Here is a 24,067-nt window from a genome sequence, read left to right as displayed (position 1 = left end):
GCCCATATGGCCTAGCAGGCACCAGAGTGCTGGATTGGGGGTACAGGAAACACTGTTAGAAAAGTCTTTGGATATATCAGAGATGGGGCAGAACCATCTAGTTCACGTTTACTGATACATTCGTTTAGTAACACAATGACAGCAGGGTTCTTTAAGTGACCTGCATAAGCCTCAATATCAACCAGCTAAGAGTCCGATTGATGACCAGGGTGAGGTTGGTGCAAGAAAAGCCACCGGGAACCGGAGTGAGAAAAGGACTGCTTGGTCCCTGGTGGTTCTGGGAAGAAGGCTCGCTCTTCTGCAGTCAGTATCAGCGCAAGACTAATAAATGTTGCCTAAATAAAGGTTGGAGCCTGTGGTGGGGGAGGGTGCTTGTTTGCTAAGGGTCACATGCATGACAGGGAAGCCGACTTGTTAGGCTAACGATCAGCTCCTGATGCTGGCATCCCACTTCCTTGGTTGGCTCTCTGTGTACCACTTGCCTGGGTCCCACACTGTGCCCCACCTGACTGGGTCCCTCACTGTGCCCTACTGGCCTGGGTCTCTCGCTGTGCCCCACTGGCCTGGGGGGCTCACTGTGCCCTACTTCCCTGGGTGGCTCTCTGTGCATCATGTGCATGTTTTGGCTGCAGGTCCAGGCAGATTAGCCTCTGGGGCTGGTTTCCAAAAGCATCTATGGATGTCATAGCTTAGCCTGAGGTGACAATCCCACCTCTAGGTTGTGGTGAAGCTCAGTTTCCTATTAAAGATGTGGACCTGGGGGTTTTGATAACTTCAGAGCCCCGGAAAAAGGCTGAACCATTTGCAAATGACAAGGTCTCAACTCATCCTGCAAAGTGCACTGAAGAGGTCAAACCTCCATCCCAGCAGGGACCCCGGCTCAGCCTACTTTGGAGGCTGATGCTACAGCTCTGCAGCTGACCACAGCTCCTCCAAGGCCCCCTGAGGTGACACTTCCACTTCCAGAGTCTGTGCAGGCTCTGCAGAAAACCTTTCAACCTTTGGACGTGGAGCTGACCGTCACTCCTAAACCTACTGTGGAGGCTGATGCTACAGCCCAGCAGCAGACCACAGCTCCTCCAAGGCATCCTGAGGTGACACTTCCCTACCAGAGCCTGTCCAGGCTCAGCAGCCAACTTTGTCTGAAGAATTCACATTTCAACTTTTGGACCTCATTTTCACTATCACTCCAAACCTACATCAGAGGCTGATGCTACAGCCCAGCAGTAGACATCAGCTCCTCCAAGGCACCGAGGTGACACTGCCCCTTTCAGAGCCTGTTCAGGCTCAGTGGCCACCCTGGTCTGAAGAAGTCACATTGCAACCTTTGGACCTGGAGCTCACCATCACTCTAGAACTTACTTAAGAGGCTGAACATCCGACAGCCCTGCATTATGGTCCACTTGAAGTGATGAGATTGGAAGGATACATTGCCTATGTATTATTCTTTCCAAAACAGTTTACTGTAAATCTAATCATGAGCAAGCTAACAAATCCAGACTGTGGGACAATTTACAAGACAACTATCTTAAACTCTTCAAAAATGCCAATATTATGAAGGACCAAAAAAAGTAGAAAAATATTTTAGACTAAAGGAAACCAAGACATGACATGTGATTCCTGATCTTTGAGTGGATCCTGAATCAAAACAAAACAAATATAAAAAATATAGGCAAGATGAAAGAGAGAGAGAGAGAGAGAGAGAGAGATTGATTGATTGACTGACTGATTATTCTTGACTTTTGTCCAAGGAGAAATAACTGGAATCAATTTAATCTGTGTGAAACAACTCAAAAGCCAGACAAAATATTTGAAACAACAGTTTCCAAGAAGTTGAACTTCAGGCAATAAAGAACATTGACCCGCTAGAGACAGGAAATAAATGAACTGAGCCCTGTGACTGCCCTGCTTACTGCTCGGAGTTTCCAGGTCATGATGCGCGGAAGGAGAACCCCAGAGGGTGACTGGCGAACTCTCTAAGGAAATGGTGCTGAGAATGGGGGGTGGGGGGGGACCAAGGTGACTAGAATTTACAAAGCAGAGTACTAGAAAGTAAAGAGGTGCACAGACAAGGACTCTGGGGTGCTGGCACTGGGCCCTGAGCAGGAACCAAACCTTTACAGGAGCCCGATGACCATGAGTGCCCTTGGCAACTGCATGCTTCTATGGTGCCTCAGGCCCCACCGTTTTATGACCTTTATTTATACCACTTTTCTGAGGCTAGGGCTGAAATAGGGTCTGCACCAGAGCAAGCCCTTTTCCCAGGATCACCGGGGGCCAAGAGGCCCCTTTTCCCAGTAGAGGGAACAACTGCCTCCTGCTGGGTCACCCTTCCCTCCTCAGGATTTGAGCTGCACACCTGGGTGGCCCCAGACTCTAGCAGCCCAGGGGTGGTTGGATAGAACAGAAGCTACACCACAAGAATTTCGCTGATGAGGATGGCTTTTTGACAAACTGTAAATGATTGGGAACAATTTAGAATTTTTGTCTAAAATGATGAAATAATGAATAGTTTAATTGTTCCTTTGAAGAGTTGCCCTGGCTGGTTAGACTCAGTGGTTACAGCATTGGTCTGCAGACCAAAGGGTCATGGGTTCGATTCCTGGTCAAGGTAGTTGGGTTGCAGGTTAGATCCCTAGCCCTGGTTGGGGTCGTCTAGGAGACAACCAATTGATGTGTCTCTCTCATATGGATGTTTCTCTCCCTCTCTCTCTCTCTCTCTCTCTCTCTCTCCCTCCTTCCCTCCCTCCCTCCCTCCCTCTCCATCTAAAAATCAATGGGAGAATATCCTCAGGTGAGGATTAGTAACAACAAAGAGTATTCTTCTTCTTACCCCAGGGAAGCCACAGGCCTGGCACCCGGGGAAATTCAGCAGTGCTGGTCCATCCAGTTCGGCAATCTGAGCGCCTCCTCACAGCTGAAACCTGAGAGACACTCTTCCTCCCCGTGGCCATACAGCTTCCAAGAAAAGTAGCTGACTTATGAAATACACCTCGAAATTCTCAGTATCCGTGTCTGATTCTTTTTTTTTTAATGATTTTTTGTTTGTTTGTTTGTTCAGGTACAGTGGGAGGGAGAGAGAGGAACAGAGAGAGAGAGAGAAACATCGATGTGAAAGGAACACATCGAGTGGCTGCCACCCGCACGACCAACCAGGGCCGGGGACAAACTGCAACCGAGGTACGCGCCCTTAGTGGGAACCGAACCCGGGTCTCTCAGGACTGCAGGTCGACGCTCTAACCGCTGAGCCAAACCGGCCAGGGCCCGTGTCTGATTCTTAATTCACTGCTCTATTAGATAGTGGCTACCAGTGAATCAGTGAGACTCCAAAATCTATAGACTGGGTTTTGGAGGGTGAGCAATCCATTCTGGGAAGGAGCTTCTGAAACCAAGTGAATATCCCTTTACAGTGGTGTGTAAAAACGTCCCCCTCCCTCCGGGGCTCAACACAGCCATTAATCTAGAAAAGTAATAATGCCACTTATGGATGTAAAGAGGCCACATGCTAACCTGACAAGCGCAGGGAAGGCCAGCATGGTGGCCTTGCAGACTCAGAGACCTAAAGTAACCACAAAGGATGGTCTGAAATGAAAACTTTTGAACTAAAAGCAGTTTATGGCACTCATGTCCTAGGTTAGAATCTTCCCTGACAAAAGTCAGTCTTTACCTTAACTGAGCCTGTCTGTGGTACTTTGCATCAACGATAACATACCTTTAGAATGTCAGGTAAGTTCCCTTGACCTTACAGAAGGATTCAAATCCCCCTCCCATATTTCTTTATGTGCTTCTGGAATATCTTAAACCAGCCCTAGCAGTACTTACTTCCAAAGCATATACACATAAACCTGACAGCCCCTGGGTGGGGATGGGGGTGGGGGGCTTCCTGCGGCTACTGCTGCCCATATGGCAAGCTCAGTCCCATCGTGGCCACCACCTCAGCCTGGGCAACGGCCCACCTGTCCTGGCTGCTGCCTAGGTGCCTGGAGCAAAGGCCCCACCCATGGGTCCGCCCATGGGCAGCTGCAGTACGGGGCACAGAGAGGGAGATGGGGGCTGCTTGGGTGGTCTGCCCTACCCCCACCCACCCACCGGCCCCTCAGGTGGGAGCCCAGGAGCTGGGGAGCAGAGTGGGAAGGGGTGGCGGTGGGGGACGCTGGAGCCAGACAGGAGGTGCCGGCCTGCAGAAAGGTGGAGGGAGAAGGCCCATCGGAATTGCTGGGGCTCCACTCCCGACCTCCTTCAGGCACCATCTCATTTCTTCCACTCGGTGGGTGACGGGGAACCAACAACCCTCTGGCCGGAGCGCGGTCACGTGAGCTAAGTCTCCCAGGAGCCTAGAACAGAGTGAGGCTGTGAGGGGACCGCTAGGGGGAGCGAGGGAGCACAGGGTTAGGGGGCGCAGCGTGCGTGCGGGGCGGGGAGCCGGGAGACCGGAGCGCGGAGGAGCGGGGAGTCCAGGCGCCTCGGTGCTGTGGCACCGAACTCAGCAGGGCCTTCCCCTACCCCCACCCCTGCCCCCGCGTCTCCCTTTCCGGCTCAGAGAGGAAGGCAGGGGAGCCCCCAAATGTATCTCCCTCCCGCTCCCTTGGAAGAACTGAGGCCTAAAGATGCAGAGGGTATCCAGGAGCGGGGTGGTGGGGTGGGGTGACTCATGCAAGCCAGGCAAAGCAGGGCAGTGGTTCATTCACTCCATTCACCAAAGCCCCTCTGATTTAAAACCCCAAGCCTGAGTGCTAAGGGTTTTAGGAGAAACTCAGTACCAATCGGAATACCCCTTCTAGGTTTTACATTTCTCTTTCTCCTCAAACCCTTTCATAGCAGGCAAAGGACTGAATATTTACATTCGAGTTTATTTAAATCTTTGGAAGATAATTTTGCTGGGATAACAGAAGGGTACACGAGATCTGTATTTGAAGCAAACTCTTAACCAAAAAATGGGAAAAAACATAATTTCCCTCCTCCTAAGTGTCTTAGCACGAAGTCAGCTCTAAAATTTTAAAGTGAAAGGTTCTGTCAGGTACTGCCTAAGATGAAAAACAAAACAAAAAACAACAACAACAACAAAAAACCCTGTATTGTAAGGCAGAAAAATTCTGCCCAGAGAGTTGCTAGTTTAGCAAGGGAGGGCTTGATGATGCACCTGAAAAGATGAATTTTAGAAAGAAAGAGAAAAGAGAGAGGTCCCAGCGCCCCAACACCCCCGCGCACAGACCTTCCTCCAGCTGGCGCGAAGGCCCCGGCCAGCCAGCGCCAGGACCCGCCTCAGGACGGCAGCGCCACCTCCCACGCTCCCAACAGCTTCGGATCCGCTTCTGAAGTGGCGCCACCGCGATGTCTTCAGGGTCCCTTCGAGGTCAGAAAGATCCCGACGCTGTAGGGATTTGGAAGTAAAGGCTCTTCTAGGGTCTTAATGTAGGCTGCAAATGTTTTGTTATTAGAAATAAAATCCAAATGCCAGCAATCAGCTGAGGTGTCTGTCCTTTAGCTTCAAAATCAAGTGTACTTGCAAATGAATTACTACATATAGACAACTCTTTTTTATATGTGCCATACAAATACTGGAGAAAATTATGGACACCACCACCCAAGCCTATGAAATTATTATTAATTCTAGGTGTCAGCCCAATAACTCGGATACTTCCACCTACAGGTCTTATTCTCCTCCCCACAACCCAGTTCTATTCTTCTCTCTAAAGCCTACGATTTCAACGGTGAAAGGAGTCTAGGTAGTCAAAGAAAATACACAGACTTTACCTTGATAATCCATTTTGACCAATCATTGAAAACAAAGTAGTAACTGGCCAATTCTTGGCATTGGGAGCTGTTTAGGATAAGGGTCTTATGTCAAACTGTCCTATGTTTGGTGTCAAGATGAACCTAAAGACAAAAGAGAAAGACCTAAGAATATCAAACTCTGACACAGACTTATTTTTAATACACCTGAAATTATCAGTACCAATTTCACAAAGTGGTGGTGGACATTAAATAGGACACAACAGCCCGGGCAGTGTGTCTCCGTGGATTGAGTGTTGTCCCACTGGTGGTGGGCCCACCTTCACTGGAGATGTCTGAAAAAGCTGCTTCTAGTCTCATGCCTTTTGGGCTCTGTGGGCATCCCTGGCTGGGTAAAACCTGATGATGGCACAGAAACCAGGACAGGCCCCTGTAGCTTTTGGGAAGACTCAGCCTAAATACAGAGGGCCAAACTGGGAGAACACTGTGAACAGAATGCTGTGGGGTGGTCCCATGACAAGTAAGTGCATGAAATTCCATGCCCAAAAAACAAAATAAAAGGAAAACACTTAATCTCCAGTGAATAAACCTTTTTAAATCTCTGATTTTAGAAAACTAAGCTAGTAACATCAACTAATGTTTTTGTACCATCAACAGTTATATTACCTACATAGATGAATGTTATTCTTATACTAGAAATTTAATATGTTAGTACTTAGGCCAACATTCTAGTCTATAAAAATTAATCTAAAGTACCAACAAAGTATGTTCCTCTTTTAGTCTTGACTGTATACCAGGATTCAAATCCATGTGACATATTTCTTTATGTGTTTTGAAATATCTTAAACCAGCTCTGGAATGTTTTTACTTCCATAGCATGTATACATTTACCCAACAGCCTTCTTTCCAGCCCATATTGTCTGGAAGTACAGATTCAAAAAAACGAATGAAACCAGTGCTTAGCCCAAACAACTCACTGCCATGCACTGTTACTCATGCTAGGCAAGTGGACATATTTTATAAGTTTAGAACACAAAATGTATCATCCCTTTTACCATAATCTTAAGAAAAATGTGTTTCAAAAAGCAAAGCATCCAGCCCTGGCCAGTGTGGCTAAGTAGTTAGAGCATCAGCCAGTGTACCAAAGGGTTGAGGTGGTTCAATTCCTGGTGAAGGGTTGCAGGTTCGATCCCTGGCTCCTGTTGGAGTCATTCAGGAGGCAACCAATTGATGTGTCTCTCTCACATTGATGTTTCTCTCCCTCTCTCCCTCTCTATCTAAACATCAATGGAAAAATATCCTCGGGTGAGGAGATATATATATGTATTCCAGTTAGGTGCTTTTTTTGTTGAAAACATGATAATAAATTAACTTTAAAAGTCACTTAAAAGTGTCATGTCTACTTTTATAAATGATTTCTTTAGCACCTAAACATTTTTGTATATTTCTAACCAAACATTTATTTTTATTAAAAGTATTCTTTTGGTTGAAACGATGAGAACATATTTGGAATTCCAAAATAATTATTTCAATCATTTTAATAGTAGCAAACATTTGGAGGAGGGTGTGTTTTGTTTTTTGCTTTTGTTTTTATCCTCACCCAAGGACATTTTTTTCCCCATTTTTTGTTCAGATAGAGTGGTAGGGGGGGAGAGAGAGAGAGAGAAACATTGATGTGAAAGGGACACATCAAGTGGTTGCCACCCGCACTACCCAACCAGGGCCAGGGACAGACTGCAAATGATGTATATGCCCTTAGCGGGACCCAAACCCGGGTCTCTCTGGACCGCAGACCGACGTTCTAACCACTGAGCCAAACTGGCCAGGGCGAGGGTGTATTTTTTTTTTTTTTGGTACGTGCCCCTAGCGGGAACTGAACCTGGGACTCTCTGGTCCACAGGCCGCTGCTCCAATCGCTGAGCCAAACTGGTCAGGGCGGAGGGTGTATTTTTAAGTATAAAATAAGTATGAAATACTCTCCAAACATTCCTAAAATGCATCGTGAGATCTATGCAAAAAAAAGAGAAAGTTTTAACCACTTCTAAAAGTAGTCAGAAATTTGGACCTTAGTGCCAGACTGCCTGGTTTTGAAGCCCAGATCCAAAATGTAAAGTATCTTAAAAAATAATAATAATCTTTTAATTTCTTATGTTTTTATTGATTTTAGAGAGGGAGGGAGAAGAAAGAGAGAAACATTGATGTGAGAGACAAACATCGATGGGCTGCCTCCTGCAAGCCCTCCACTGGGGATCAGGCCTGCAACCCTGGCATGTGCCCTGACTGGGAATCAAACTGGTGACCTTTTGGTGCATGGGAGGACGCTCAAGCAGCTGAGCCACACCGGCCAGGGCCAGATCCAAAAATTTAATACCTGCATAAACTTGAGCAAGGTTAATCTCTTTGGGCTTCAGTTTCTGCATCCCATTAGAATAGAGATAATAATAGTACCTACCTAACATGTTTATTGAGAAGAATGAATGAGTTAATATGCACAAAGCACTTAGAATAGTACTGGCATACAGTAAGCAACTGATCAATAAATAGCTATTATTTTAAATAAAAAAATACATTTTCCAAACTCTCTTTATAGCTAGGACACCATGAACAGATTGAACTCTTTATACTGGGATAGCTATACTTACAGATGCAGTGTTAAAATAGGTTGAGTCTTGCCCTGGCCGGTTTGGCTCAGCAGTTAGAGGATCCACCTGTGGACTGAGGAGTCGAGGGTTTGATTCTGATCAAGGGCATGTACATAGGTTGTGGTTTGGTCCCCAGCCCTGGTTGGGGTTGTGCAGGAGGCAACCAGTCAATGTGTCTCTCACATCAATGTTTCTCTCTCTCCCTTTCTCTCTAGAATAATGAACAAGGTCTATTTCAGATATAAACATAAGAGATGATTACATTTTTTGAACACAAGTCTAGTAATAATAATTTTTAAAAGCCAGATTACTGAAATTATCTAACAGTAAACCTTATAAAAAGTAAAAAGGTAAAAATTTTCATTCCCACTATAGGTTAAAAAAACACAGAAAGAGAGGGAGGGAGGGAGGGAGGGAGAGAGAAACATGGATGTGATGGAGACACGTCGACTGGCTGCCTCCCACACAACCCTGACCAGGGCCGATGACCAAACTGCAACTGCAGCTGCAACCGAGATACATGCCCTTGACTGGATTCGACGCTCTAACTGAGCCAAACTGGCCAGGGCAAGAAAACAAATTCATACACTTTATCCATGGAGCTAACTCAAATATATAATTACAATGATTTAACTTGAATCCACTCCAGAAAAGTACAGTGTCAAAGTGAGAAAATGCCCGATATAATTGCTCATAAGGAAATGCATCCGACTCGTAAATTTAATTTCAAGATAAGTTACAACAGCAACTAGAACCCCATTTAAGATGAGGTGAAGAAAAGGTCATCTGGATATATTCCCAAAAGAAGTGAGAGCAGAACAGATACCTGTGCACCTGTGCAGCAGCACTGTTCACACCAACCCAAAGGGGAGGGCAACCTGGAGCCTATCGACAGATGCACAGATAAACAGAATGTGGTATATACAAACAACAGAAAACCATTAGGCATTAAAAAGGAAGAAAATTTTGACAAATGCTACAACATCAATGAACCTTGAAGATATTATGCTGAGTGAAATAAGCCAATCACAAGAGGACAAATATTGTACGAGTCCTCTTATATGAGATTCCTACAGTTGTCAAATTCTTCAGGACAGAAAGCAGAATGGTGATCCCAGGAGCTAGGGGACGTGAAGTCAATGTTTAATGGATACGCAGTTTCAGCTGCGGAAGACGAAAAAGTTCTGGAGGTGAATGGTGGTGAAGGCAGTATAACAATGCAGATGAATTTAGCACCACAGAACTGTACACTTAGAAATGGTTGAAATAGTCAATTCTGTGTTATGTATATTCTACCTTAATAAAAAGAAAGGCAAATTAAAATCGTGCTTTTGCTTAATTTCTTCTGGCAGCTAAAGACAATTCCTGGTGTGTCTATGCCAAATCCCTCTTTCCATAAGAACAAATCAGGCCTTTTCAGAGAAACCGACAATGCAGACTACACAGAATAACAACATCAGAAAGCTCTTTATAACTCCAGAGTCTATATTTGTTTGTGTGGATTATGTAGGATTAGAAGCCTAAACATCAAATCTTTAGAATTTAAATGTACTTTAAAACAATAAACACTTTTTGTCTTATTCCTGTTGCCCATTTCACCACTGTGTACAGCACACTACATGATGAAACACACACTACCGCTATGCTGCTTCTGCAAAATAGAATACACATTTGAATAAAAGGGTAAGGCTATTACCTTGAAAAATGTGTCTCCCCCGCCCCCAAAGCTAAACAGATGGACTATTATGATAGTCCTCACTATCATAAGGACTCCCAATCAGCAGCTTGAGACCTACCAGTTATTTCTTCCATGTCCTTGTGTGAGCTCAAAGACAGTTGTCATTGCCAGGTCCTCCTCTCTGCTGTTCCCCAGCTCTTAGTTGGCTGGGATTAACATTGCAGGAACTGTACTGTCAAACCACATCATCATGTTTTAACTGAAAGAATATAATTTAGTTTTAAGAGATGGAAAGCAAGTTCTATTATTAAATTTCATTTACTAAAATGATATAATTATGAGGTCATTCCACCTATGAATTTTAAAAAATATAAAATATATAATATGTATATAAATATATTTTTAAAGAGAAAAAATAATTCTGTACCAAGGATAGTTATAGCAAGGTTCAGTGTACATAGTCTTTCTTTTTTGGTTAATTCTCACCCAAGGATATTTTTCCATTTATTTTATTTAATTTATTTTGTTATCCTCACCCATTTTTCCAGTTTTTGTTCAGATACAGTGGGAAGGAGAGAGAGGAAGAGAGAGAGAGAGAAACATCGATGTGAAAGGGACACGTCAAGTGGCTGCCACCTGCACGACCAACCAGGGTCGGGGACAAACTGCAACCAAGGTACACATCCTTAGCGGGAACCAAACCTGGGTATCTCTGGACTGTAGGCCGATGTTCTAACCATTGAGCAAAACCGGCCAGGGCCATTGATTTTATTTTTTAGGTAGAGTGGAAGGGAGGGAGGGAGAGAGAAAGAGAGAGAAACATCAATGTGAGAGAGACACATCTGGTTGCCTCCCAAAGGACCCTGACCTGCAACCCCTAGGTCCATGGCCTGATGCTCTAACCGCTGAGCCAAACCTACCAGGGCCAGTGTACTTAGTCTTAACTTTATTGCTATGACAGTTTGAGAACACAAAAGTTTCACCAAACACATACACCTTTATGAACCAACAGAACTTTCACAATCCATAAGAACACATGAAAACTTTATATATTGTTTAAAAATGTCTTGATGAGAAATCTTTCCCATTTCGTAGGTGCACATTCCTAGTATTTTTGTTTCAGCATGCAGAATTGCATTTAAAAGTATAAATGCCGGTTTGGCTCTGCGGTTGGAGCCTCCACCCATGGACTGAAGAGTCTCGGGTTCGATTCCCAGGGGAGGGCACACACCTGGGTTGCAGGTTCCATGACTGGCCTGGTAGGGGTGGATTCAGCAGATTGACCTGTCTCTCTCACATCCATGGATGTCTCTCTGTCCCTCCCTTCCTTCCTCTCTAAAAATCAATGGAAAAAACATCTTCAGGTGAGGATGAGCACAACCACAAAAATAAAAATAAAAATAGAAATGCTCCTTATAAAGTAGTACCTTAAGAGAAGCCAATGAACTTGAATTTCTCAAACCTGTTGGAGTAGGCTTGGGAGTGCCATGCTGAGAGTGTGTAGTTCCTAGATCCTGGGGAGGAGTTGACCCGTTGCAGGACCTGGCTGAACAAGTAGGATGTGGCGCTGGGCTGCAGAGCATCGGTAACTTCCTCTGGAAATCTCTGCAGTGCAGGCAATGGAACCCCTTTCTCCGAAAAGTGGGAGACGTTTCTACCAGTTCTGGGTGCATTCCAAAGGGGTTCTGCCATGTTCCCGAGGAATAGGTGGGTCCGAGCCAGATCGCAGCCCCGCCCCTTTGGGCCGGCAGGCGCCAGGAGGGGTGGGGGGAGGATGGAGTTGGCGGTGCCCTCGCCAGTCTTGGGCGACACCTGCCCTGGCTGCCTCCATGGTGCGTGAAGAGCCCCTTCGGTCTGGAGGTGGGGAGCGTTGGAGCAGCCGGGGGCTGCTTGGGCTGCCTGCCCCGGGCTCCTGAGCACAGGCAGGGAGGAGGGAAGCGCAGGGGGCGTGGGGTGCTGGGGCGCTGGGCTGCTCTGTTGCGTGGGGAGGCCCGCGGGCCACGGGAATTGCTGGGGCCTCTCAGGATCGCCCTCAACCGCCAACTCTCTTCCTCCCTGTCGCTGGGTGACTGGGGGAACCAACGGCTGCCAACCAACGGCTGCCAACCAACGGCTGAGGCACCGAGCACAGTCACTAAGGGAGTTAAATTTCACAATTCCACTTTTTTTTTCTATGAATGACATATATGTCGTTTTCTCCATTAAAAGGTATTTGCCTTTAAATAGTAACTTGTAGAAATACTTTTTAGTGTACAGGCATTTATTTTTTTCTTTAATATAAAGCAAATATTTCATCTGGTCTAGAAAGTTTCTTTCCAGTTATTGTGTTTTTTCTTAATTGTTTTAAGTTGAGGCATTATCTAGCCATCATGCTCATGTATTACTTAAATAAAAATAAAATGAACCTTACAAAACACCCTGTACCCCCATACATTTTTATATATTTACATTTTCTACTTTTCTAAAATTTGCAGTAATACAAACATTTGCAACATAGCAATACAAACTAAAGAATCTATGTTCGATACTTTTATTTCTAAAGTCTCTTGGCCATTTTCCCAGAATGTGCTGCAGCTTTGTAGCAAACACCTTTTGTTACTTTGGCTTCCCAAAACTCATGTCCTAGACTCACTCATAAAAGTCACAGAGACATTTCAAGATTTTTTCCTCAAACAGATAAATTGAGTTTAAAGAAATTCAGGTTCCAGTTGTTAGAATTATATAAGCTCAAGTCTAAATTCCTCCTACTGGCCTTCTCACCTGTGGTAAGCCACATTGTACACCACCCCTGAAATCTGTTTTTCACAAATGACAATTGTCATCCCATAAACTTTTGCTCAAGAAGGTACAGTGGTAAAATTTACTATCAAATTAAATCCATTATTGCTCAATATGGACACTTTTCTATATTCTATTGATCTTGAAACTATTTTCTACTAATCTTCAGTACCTATTATTTCTGAATTCTTTTACCATTTCATTGTTCTCTCTCTCTTTTTTTTTTTAGGTCTTACCTGAGGATATTTTCCCTTTGATATCTAGATAGAATAGACGGGAGGGGTGGAGGGAGGGAGAGAGAGAGAGAGAAACATCGATGTGAGAGAGACACATTGATTGGTTGTCTCCTGCACGACCCTGACCAGGACCCTGGGATAAAACCTGAAGCCCAGGAACATGCCTTAGACCAGGAATCGAACCCGAGACCCCTCAGGGAATGATGCTCTAACCCCTAAGCCAAAACTGCCATGGTCTAGTCTTTTTTCTATTAGGCCTCAACCTCTACAGAAATCCTCAATATCTCCAGCCCACAACTGACCTACTTCATTCTGGACCATCTTTTGGTGGGTCACATAGTTCAATACTTCTTTATTTTCTATGGCTTTTTAATTAAGTATAACATTTTGCTTTCCAAATATAATAGTTTTTGGTCTTTTCATAAAACCTCCATATTTTTCTGTTTGCTCTTTATCTTCTAAGATGTATAAGGTTTAAAATATATCTTCATTTCACATATTGATTACAAACAATAATTTAAGTATATGTATAGGACACATATCTTTTTTAAAAATATCATTTACATTTGAAAAATGTTTTTATTGTTTTCAGAGAGAGGAAGGGAGAGGGAAACAGAGATAGGTACATTGATGAGAAAAAAACATCCCTACCGAAAACAAGCCTGCAACCTGGGTATGTAACCTGACCTGCAACTGAACTGGCAATCTGCTGGTACATGGGATGATGATCAAGAAACTGAGTCACATGGACTGGGCTCATTCTTTTTAACTTTTTACAAGTTTTAAATGGATTTTTAGAGATAGCAGAAGGGAGAGGGAGAGAAAGAGAGAAACATCAATGTGAGAGCAAAAAATAGAACAGCTGCCACCTGCATGACCCCTTCTGGGGATCAAACCCCCAATTCAGGCACTTGCCCTGACCAGGAATAAAACTGTCAGTCTTTCAGTGCAAGGGAGGATGGCCACACTGGCCAGGGTTATAATATACCTCTTCAAAAAACCATTTATGATTTCAAAATGGCGGTGGAGTGAACGGAAGCTACACAGAGCGTCTTCCAGGACCAAACTGGAATTACAACTATAACACAGACAAATTGACGGGAAAAAGCAACAGAAAAGCAGAAAAGAGGACCATATAACCAAGGACACTGACTCAATCCTGGTAGGATTGCAGAGGTGCGAGAGGGGGACTGGGAGCCCACGGACACCAGCGGTCTTAGCTGTGAGCAGCGCCCTCGGGGTTAAACTCTCAAGTGGCTCCACAGCCCAGAGCCTGGACAGACGCTAAAATAGCCACAGCCACTCACCTTGGGCTCCAGCAGAGGAGGGGCAGACTGGACTGGAACTGTGTGGGGACACTCGGGATTTGGAGGGGGCTCAGAGCTTTTGCTGAGTGGCAGCCACACAGGACAGTGGCCATCTTGCTCCTTCCCAGGGCTCTGGGGAGAGGCAATGGCCCCTCCCTTGGAGATTCAACTCCACTCTGTGGGCCATTGAAATGCAAATTGAGGCTCACTAACAACCAGCATCTGCCCCACCCTCCGGAAATCCCCTTATGCTGAGCATCTGAGGGAGTTTTTCATTCAACTGACAACCCAAAACACTTCAAGTAACAGCTACTGATAGCCTCCAGGCAAAAAGCTAGAGGATAACTGTACCATTTCTGGGCTAGCAACGCTAACCAGGAAAGTAAGACTTGACAGTGATGTTCAACGTGGGTCCTCCTTCGCTCATCCAAACCCTGGAGAGGGAGCCACAAACAGCAGAACACCAACACCCACAGGGAAAATTTGGCAGGCTCCAAAGCCCACTGTGATAGCCAAAATGGTGAAACACAGAAACTAAAGCCAAATAAAAGAACAAGAGACCTCTACTGAGGATGAGATAAATGTGGAACAGTTAGGCAAGTTAACAGAGCTAGAATTCAGAGCCATGATCTTGAGGAAGCTCAACAGCATGAGTAAGGACATAGAGATGATGAAAATCAACCAATTGGAAATTAAACACCACCAAGAAGAAATCAAGAATGACATAACAGAAATAAAGAACACATTGGAAGGTCTAAACAGCAGAGTAGAAGAAGCTGAGCACTGGATCAGTGAATTAGAAGACAGGGTAGAAAAAATCAACCAATCAGAAAACCAAAGGAAAAAACAATTAAGTAAGAGGAAGACAGCTTAAGAGAATTGTGGGACAACTGTAAATGTAATAATATTTGCATCATAGGAGTCCCCGAAGAGAAAGAAAATGAGCAAGGGTTAGAGAATATATTCGAAAAAATAGTGACAGAAAACTTCCCTAATTTGGTGAAGGAAGAAAGCATTCAAGTTCAAGAAGCACAGAGAGTCCCAAGTAAGAAGAACCCAAACAAGCCCACACCAAGACACATAGTAATTAAAATGTCAAAAATTAAAGTCAAAGAGAGAATCCTAAAAGCAGGAAGAGATAAGCAACAGGTTACCTATAAAGGAACCCCCATAAAGCTATCAGCTGACTTCTCACAAGAAACACTACAGGCCAGAAGGGAATGGCATGAAATAATCAAGGTCATGAAAAACAAGGATCTGAATCCAAGACTACTCTACCCAGCAAGGCTTTCATTCAAAATACAAGGTCAAATAAAGAGCCTCCAAGACAAAAAAAGGCTAAGGGAATACATTAGCACCAAACCAGCACTGCAAGAAATGTTAAAAGGATTGCTGTAATTAGTAGAAGAAATAGGAAGAAAAATATAACCAAACTAAACAAAAATGGCAATAAATAAGGGCATATCAATAATCACCTTAAATGTAAATGGACTGAATGCTGTGATAAAAAGACACAGAGTAGCTGATTGGATAAGAAAGCAGGACTCATCTATATGTTGTTTACAAGAGACCCATCTCACAACAAAAGACTCACATAGGTTGAAAGTGAAGGGATGGAAAAAAATCTTCCAAGCAAATGGAAAGGAAAAAAAAGCTGGGGTAGCAATACTCATATCTGATAAAATAGATTTCAAAATGAAGGCCATAACTAGAGACAAAGAAAGCCACTACATAATATTGAAAGGATCTATCCAACAGGAAGATATAACCTTGATAAACATATATAGGAGCACCAAAATATATTTAAAATCTTCTGGAGGACTTCAAAGGAGAAATCAACAGCAATACAATCATAGCAAGGGACTTCAACACCCCGTTGACACCACTGGATAGATCCTCTAGACAAAAAATTAGCAAGGAAAGAGAGATTCTAAATGAAACACTAGACCAAATGGATTTAATAGATATCTACAGAGAATTACACCCCAAAACCACAGAATTCACATTATTCTTAAGTGCACATGGGACATTCTCAAAGATAGGACACAAACTAAGTCTCTACATGTTCAGAAGATTGAAATCATATCAAGCATCTTCTCAGATCACAATGGTATGAAACTAGAAATCAATTGCAACAAAACATGCAAAGACAATTGAACACATGGAGGCTAAATAGCATGTTATTAAACAATGAATGGGTCACCAAGGAGATCAAGGAAGAAATTAAAAACTTCCTGGAAACCAATGAAAATGAACATACAACAACACAAAATCTATGGGATGCAGCAAAAGCAGTTCTGAGAGGGAAATTCAGAGCACTACAGGCCTACCTCAAGAAACAACAAAAATTTCTAATTGACTGTCTAATCTCACAACTTAAAGAATTAGAAAGCAAACAAAAAAGAAAACCCCAGAGAAAGTAGAAGGAAGAAAATAGTAAAGATCAGAGCAGAAATAAATGACAGAGACCAAAAAAAAAAAAAAAAAAAAAACAATTCAAAGGATCAATAAAACAAAGAGCTGGTTTTTCGAAAAGATAAACAAGATTAATGGACCCTTAGCTAGACTCACCAAGAAACAAAGAGAGAGAACCCAAATACACAAAATCAGAAATGAAAGAGAAGTAACAACTGACACCACAGAAATACAAAAGATCGTTAACAACTACTATGAACAATTATATGGCAACAAATTCGACAATCTAAGGGAAATGGACAAATTTCTAGAAACACACAGTCTTCCAAAATTGGACCAAGAAGAGATAGAAAACTTGAACAGACCAATAACAACTAAGGAAATTGAAGAGGTAATCAAGACACTCCCAGCAAACAAAAGCCCATGCCTGGATGGCTTCACGAGGAAGTTTTACTGAACATTCAAAAAAGACCTAACACCCATTCTCCTCAAACTATTTCAAAAAATTCAAGAAGAAGGAAGACTTCCAAAGTTGTTTTATGAGGCCAGCATAATTCTAATTCCAAAACCAGTAAAAGGCACTACAAAGAAAAAAAACTACAGGCCAATATCCTTGATGAACATAGACGCCAAACTCCTGAACAAATACTAGGAAATCGGATCCAGCAATACATCAAAAAAATTATTCATCATGACCAAGTGGGATTCATCCCAGGCATGCAAGGCTAGTACAATATACACAAATCAATAAATGTAATACACCACATAAACAAAATGAAGGTAAAAATCATATGATCATATCAATAGATGCTCAAAAAGCATTCGACAAAATCCAGCACACATTTCTGATAAAAACGCTCAGCAATCTGGGAATAGAGGGATCATATCTCAACATAATAAAGGCCATATATGAAAGACCTACAGCCAACATCATACTCAATGGGCAAAAAATTAAAAGCATTTCTCTTAAGAACAGGAACAAGGCAAGGGTGCCCACTTTTGCCACTCTTATTTAACATTGTACTGGAATTCTTAGCCACAGCAATCAGACAGGAGAAAAAAATAAAAGGGATCCAAATGGGAAAGGAGGAAGTGAAACTGTCATTATTCGCAGATGACATGATACTATACGTAGAAAACCCCAAAGACTCCATCAAAAATTTACTATACTTAATAAATGAATTTGGCAAAGTAGCAGGATACAAAATTAATGTTAAGAAATCGATGGCATTCTTTTTTTTTTTTTTTTAATCCTCACCCAAGGACATTTTTCCATTTTTGTTCAGATAGAGCAGGAGGGAGGAACACAGAGAGAGAGAGAAACATCGACGTGAAAGGGACACATCGAGTGGCTGCCACCCGCACGACCAACCAGGGCCGGGGACAAACCGCAACCAAGGTACGTGCCCTTAGCAGGAACCGAACCCGGGTCTCTCTGGACCGCAGGCCGACGCTCTAACCGCTGAGCCAAACCGACCAGGGCAGAAATCGATGGCATTCTTATACACCAATGATGAACTCACAGAAAGAGAAACTTTAAAAAATCCCATTTACCATTGCAGCAAAAAAACTAAGATACCTAGGAATAAACTTAACTAAAGAAATAAAGGACCTATTCGCAGAAAACTACAGGACATTGAAAAAAGAAATAAAGGAAGATATAACAATGTAGAAGCACATACCTTGTTTATGGATTGGAAGAATCAACATCATTAAAATGTCCATAGTAGCCCTGGCTGGTTTGGCTCAGCGGTTAGAGCATCGGCCTGCGGTCCGGAGAGACCTGGGTTCGGTTCCCGCTAAGGGCATGTACCTTGGTTGCAGTTTGTCCCCGGCCCGGGTTGGTCGTGCGGGTGGCAGCCACTCAGTGTGTCCCTTTCACGTCGATGTTTCTCTCTCTCTCTCTTCCTCTCTCTGCCTCCCACTCTATCTGTACAAAAAATGGAAAAATGTCCTCAGGTGAGGATAAAAAAAAAAAAATGTCCATAGTATCCACAGCAATCTATAGATTCAATGCAATCCCCATCAAAATACCAACGGCATACTTCACAGAACTAGATCAAATACTTTAAAAGTTTGTATGGAACCAAAAAAGACCTCGAATAGCCACAGCAATCTTGAAAAAGAAGAACAAAGTTGGAGGGATCACATTACCAGGTTTCAGGTTATACTACAAAGCCACTGTAATCAAAGCAGCCTGGTACTGGCACAAGAACAGGCATATAGACCAGTGGAACAGAACAGAGAACCCAGAAATAGACCCCAAGGCAATATGCTCAATTAATATTTGACAAAGGTAGCAGGAGCATACAGTGGAGTAAAGACAGCCTCTTTAATAAATGGTGTTGGGAAAATTGGACAGCTACATGCAAAAAAATGAAACTAGACCATCAGCTTACACCATACACAAGAATAAACTCAAAATGGATAAAAGACTTAAATGTGACTCATGAGTCCATAAAAATCCTAGAAGAAACTGTAGGCAACAAAATTTCAGACATCATACATAGCAGAATTTTCACTGATACACCACAACAGAAACAAAGGAGAAAATGAACACATGGGACTACATCAAACTCAAAAGCTTCTGCACAGCAAAAGATACAATCATCAAAATGGAAAAACCCACTGTATGGGAGAACATCATTGCCAATGATACATCAAATAAGGGGTTAATTTCCAAAATATATAGAGTAGTCCTACAACTCAACAAAAGGAAGACAAAGAACCCAATTAAAAAATGGGCAGAGGAGCTGAATAGACACCTCTCCAAACAGGACATACAAATGGCCAAGAGACATATGAAGAAATGTTCAACATCACTAATCATCAGAGATGCAAATTCAAACAACAATGAGGTATCGCCTCACACCTGTCAGAATGGCCGCCATCAACAAATCGTCAAAAACAAGTATTGGCGAGGGTGTGGAGAAAAGGGAACTCTAGTACACTGCTGGTGGGAATACAGACTGGTGCAGCCACTATGGAAAACAATATGGTGTTACCTAAAAAATTAAAAATTGAACTTCTATTTGACCCAGTGATCCCACTTCTAGGAATATACCCTAAAAAGCCTGAAACACCAATCAGAAAGAATATATGTACCCCCATGTTTGTAGCAGTACTATTTACAATAGCTCAGATATGGAAAAAGCCCAAATGTCCATCAGTGGATAAATAGATAAAAAAGCTGTGGTACATATACACAATGGAGTACTATGCAGCTGTAAGAAAGAAAGATCTCTCATCCTTTGAGTCGACATAGAGGGACCTGGGAAGTATTATCCTAAGTGAAACAAGCCAAACAGAGAAAGACAAGTATCATATGATCTCACTTATTTGTGGAATATAATGAACATAACAGTTTGAGGAATGGGGTAGTCCCTGAGGCGTGGAAGTGGGGTACAGACTGACAATTCCCAGAAGAGGGGGTGCTGGGGGAGAGATAAACCACAGAACTTATATACATGTGTGCATGAACAATGGACATGGACAACAAAGCTGGAGACAGGGAAGGGAGGGAGGAGCAGGGGGGAATCAGTGGGGGGAAAAGGAGAAACATCTGTAACAAAAATGAAATTAAAAATTAAGTTTAAAAAAACATTTATTTTTAAATTACAGTTTACATATTATATTAGTTTCCATGATTAGACATTATATAACTTACTAAGTGATCATCCTGATGTCTTGCACCCATCTGACAAGTTACACAGCTATTAGAATATTACTACTATATTCCCTATGCTGCACTTTATATCCACATTTTGTAACTACCATTTTGTACTTCTCAATCCCATCTCCTTTTTGACCCATCCCTCAATTCCCTTCCATCCTCATAACTGTCGAATGTTCTCTATAATGTTTCTGTTCTGCTTGTTCATTTATTTTGTTTTTTAGATTCCACTGTTGATATGTATTTATTACCATGTTATTATTCATTTTTGTAAAACTTTTTTGCTCCTTCTTTTTAAAGAAGATCCTTTTTACATTTTATATCATACTGGTTTGGTGGTGATAAACTCTTTTAGCTTTTTTCTTGTCTGGGAAGTTCTTTATATATCCTTCTTATAGAAATGTAAATTAAAACCACAATTTGATATCTTTGTATACCCACCTGGTCAAAAATGAAAGACTTTCAAGGATGTTCACAAGGATGGCAAGTAATTGAAACTGATTCACTGGTAGTGAGGATGTAATTGATGTAATTGATAAAAACTGGCCATATCTACTAAAGCTGAGCATACTCATCCTACCCTCTGACCCAGGGATTCAACTCCTGGGTTTCGTCCCAAGAAATGAGTACATGGGTTCACCAAGGGTCATGCTTGAGAATGTTCATAGCAGCTTGCTTCATGCTAGCCAGAAATAAAAACCAATCTGTCAGCAGTAGAATGGACAAATGCATTCTAGAATATTCACATAATAGAATAGTGTATCAAAGTGAGATAAATAATTTAACTATACAAGTGGTCCTTCAGTGACTGCAGCCTTGGCCAATATCTTGAGAACCTCACGAGAGACCCAGAGCCAGAACTGCCCAAGCCACTCCTAAATTCTTCACTCACGGAAATTGTGTGGATGTTTATTGCTTTAAGCCACTAATTTCATGAGATCTGTTACACAGCACCAGATAATCAATACACTGTGTGATAAAGGGTTTCAGCTAGACAGACTTGACCCTCTGAGCTGGTATATTGATGAATGATGCCCTTGTAACGGCTGGGAACATGGGTCCCAGGCTCCAAGTCTTCCTTTCTACCACACTATTTGCCATGTCAACAACCTATAGATTTTCATGGGCACAAATTTCCTTGACCCACATCCCCCTGCTGTCATGTAAAGAGGACAATTGTGAAAATATAAAGGAGGGTTTTGTTGTTTGGGGGGAAACTTACGAGCAGAACAGTATCAGAGTTTACTCAGTCCTGAAGCTTTCAGAGGGGATTAGGCCAGACCTAGTTGGACTGAGCCCGTGGCTAGAGCTCCTGTAGAGGGAGCCTGCCTGGAATGCATCTCGCTCATAGGGATGATGAGGCAGGGACCATCTGTACCTCCAACACGGAGCTGCTTGAGGAGAGGAATGATCTCACTAGAAAGGGGACTATTTTATCCAATGCTGGCTGGACCCTGCTGAGCTAGCTGTCTGCTGAGCTACTGAAAGGGGACAGGAAGTGAGTCTCCAGGACTATTCCATTTGTTTCTCCTCACCTCCTGGATTCCCAGCACGTCACTGATCCCCATTGCCAGGCTGTGCTTTAAACACAGTAAATATCTGCTGGCTCACTGGTCAATGCAGAAAAAAACACGTTTTTCATTCTCAGCAAGAAACTCAGGAGGTAACTTGGGCAGACACTAAGAGAACAGCATCAGCAAACTAATAAACCAGACAGGACTGGAGGCCCGTCCACGCTGCCTGGAACCCCACCTAACCATTTTAGATAAGAATCCTCAATTGTCCCCAGCCGTTTGCCCTTCGTCCTTATTGCAAATCTCATCCCCATCAGACAAATCCTTGGCATGTAGCTTCTGTGCCTTGTTTGCATGCGGCATTGAGAGGTCTGTACACATCCCTCGGCCAAAGCGGCCGCCTCCCCCAGAGAAGCCCTCCTAGGAAACCACAGGGAAATACGAACTCTGCGTCCCCCTGCCCTCTCCTGCCACAAAGCATGCTGGGCTGCTGCCCAGGCCCACGGCTCCACTGGGGCTCTGTGCTGCTGTCCTGTGCGTGGTGGGCACCATTCTTCTCAGATTGCTAAGCCGCCAGCTTTTATTTGTGGTCATTGAGGCCGATTATTAAATCTTGTTCATCCAGAAGTTCTTTACTCACTCAGGCATTTAAGTCTCACTGGCTACTCCATGTCACTTAGTGATGACTCTTGGCAGGAGTGGAGGAACCTGCGCGTTATCACTTGGAATCACGTAGCCACGGGTCTGTGTTGGACGTGGAGGGAAGTGGGTAGGTTTGGTGCTGGGCTGAGCAGGAGGGAGCCGAGCGGCACACACCTGACCCTAGTGGGGTCCCCAGAGGCTGAGGCAGGACACGTGCATGGAGAAGTGGCCCCACCAATGTTTTCTGAAACAGAGGCCTGAGGAGGGAAGTCTTGGGAAATTTCTGCTCTCACACATTCTTCTTTTCCCTGTCTCTCCAGCAACTCCCTGCCAGTATCCAATAGTTGGGAGTTTTTAAAACTAAGAAAGAAAACCAAAAATCTACTGTGAATATTCCACTAGCTTTTAAGGGTGGAGAACCTGCTACACCAAGACAGGGCACACCTTTGTGCATGAGCTTAAGAGCTGGGAGAAAAGACAGTCCCCACCTCAAGGTAGGCCCAGGGATCCAAATATCCTGGCAACCCCAAAGCCCTGATGAGAGGGGCCAGAACTGGATGATCCTCTGTGGACAGGAGGTCAAGTACGTTGTAAATAACTGTCCTTGGTGAGGGGGGGCAGAGCTCCAGAATAAATTGTTATCTGACTTAATAACCAACACCCCTTGAGGAGGCTGTGTTTTCCAGTTCTCAGGGGCTGACTGTACTGGGAAAGAGGGAGAAGCCCCCTGCACCCATGCAGGCCACCCTGCTGCTGCAGGAAGTACTGGCTTCCCCAGGGACCCCAGCTGCAGCCCTGCTGTTCTTGCCTATGGCCCTTGTTATTTGCATATAAACACTTAACTGTTTACACTTTAATTCCTTATCTCATGGCTAGAGTTAGTATGAATGATACATTTCAAATATGTATTTTTAAACAATGTATTAGGGCCAAGGGTGGGGTTTACTCATTTTCCTCTGCCCCTTCCGCAGTTGATTCTCCTGCATAAGTCTTGGCTGAGACGGAGCCGGAGCCTTCACTGTGGGGTGAGAAGAAGAAGGCCAAGGCTTTTACTCTCGAAAGGAACAACTGAACTATTCATTATCTCCTCATTTAAGACAATATGTCTAAGTTGTTCCCAATCATTTACCTTTTGGCAATAGACCCCTCCTGCACATTCTTGCCAATGGAGGCAGCGAGACGTTCAAACATACTCTTCAGCCAAAGCATTAGCCTCCTCCATAAACCGCTCTCCTAGAAAACAGACAGGGAAATATGAGCTCTGTGTTTCCCCTGCTTTGTCCCACCACAATCCTTTATCCCCTCACACTTACTTCCATCTGATCCAGTGAGCCTTCCCGACTCCTGGGAGGAAAATGCATACCGACAATTAGTGATTCGTGCCTTTGTCCGTGCCTCTCACACGCGTAGCTCTGGTCTTATTAGGACTCAAAGGGAACCTGGGTCCAT

General features: G+C 43.5%; 1 protein-coding gene across 1 annotated transcript in view; it reads right to left on the bottom strand.

Annotated features, from left to right (window-relative positions):
* Positions 1-24,067, bottom strand: part of LOC118634054 — a 123,540-nt gene that overhangs the window by 61,466 nt on the left and 38,007 nt on the right. The window contains exons 14-15 of the mRNA XM_036268368.1: positions 23,932-23,962; positions 23,748-23,851 (exon numbers count right to left, since the gene is read on the bottom strand). Of these exons, the coding sequence (XP_036124261.1) occupies positions 23,748-23,851; positions 23,932-23,962 (135 nt within the window). The remainder of the gene's footprint in view (positions 1-23,747; positions 23,852-23,931; positions 23,963-24,067) is intronic.

Source organism: Molossus molossus, unplaced genomic scaffold (genome assembly GCF_014108415.1).
Source record: "Molossus molossus isolate mMolMol1 unplaced genomic scaffold, mMolMol1.p scaffold_m16_p_19, whole genome shotgun sequence".
In the NCBI taxonomy this organism is placed as follows: Eukaryota; Metazoa; Chordata; class Mammalia; order Chiroptera; family Molossidae; genus Molossus; species Molossus molossus.
Note: the sequence above shows the minus strand (reverse complement) of the source record. Positions and strands in the feature narration are given on the sequence as shown.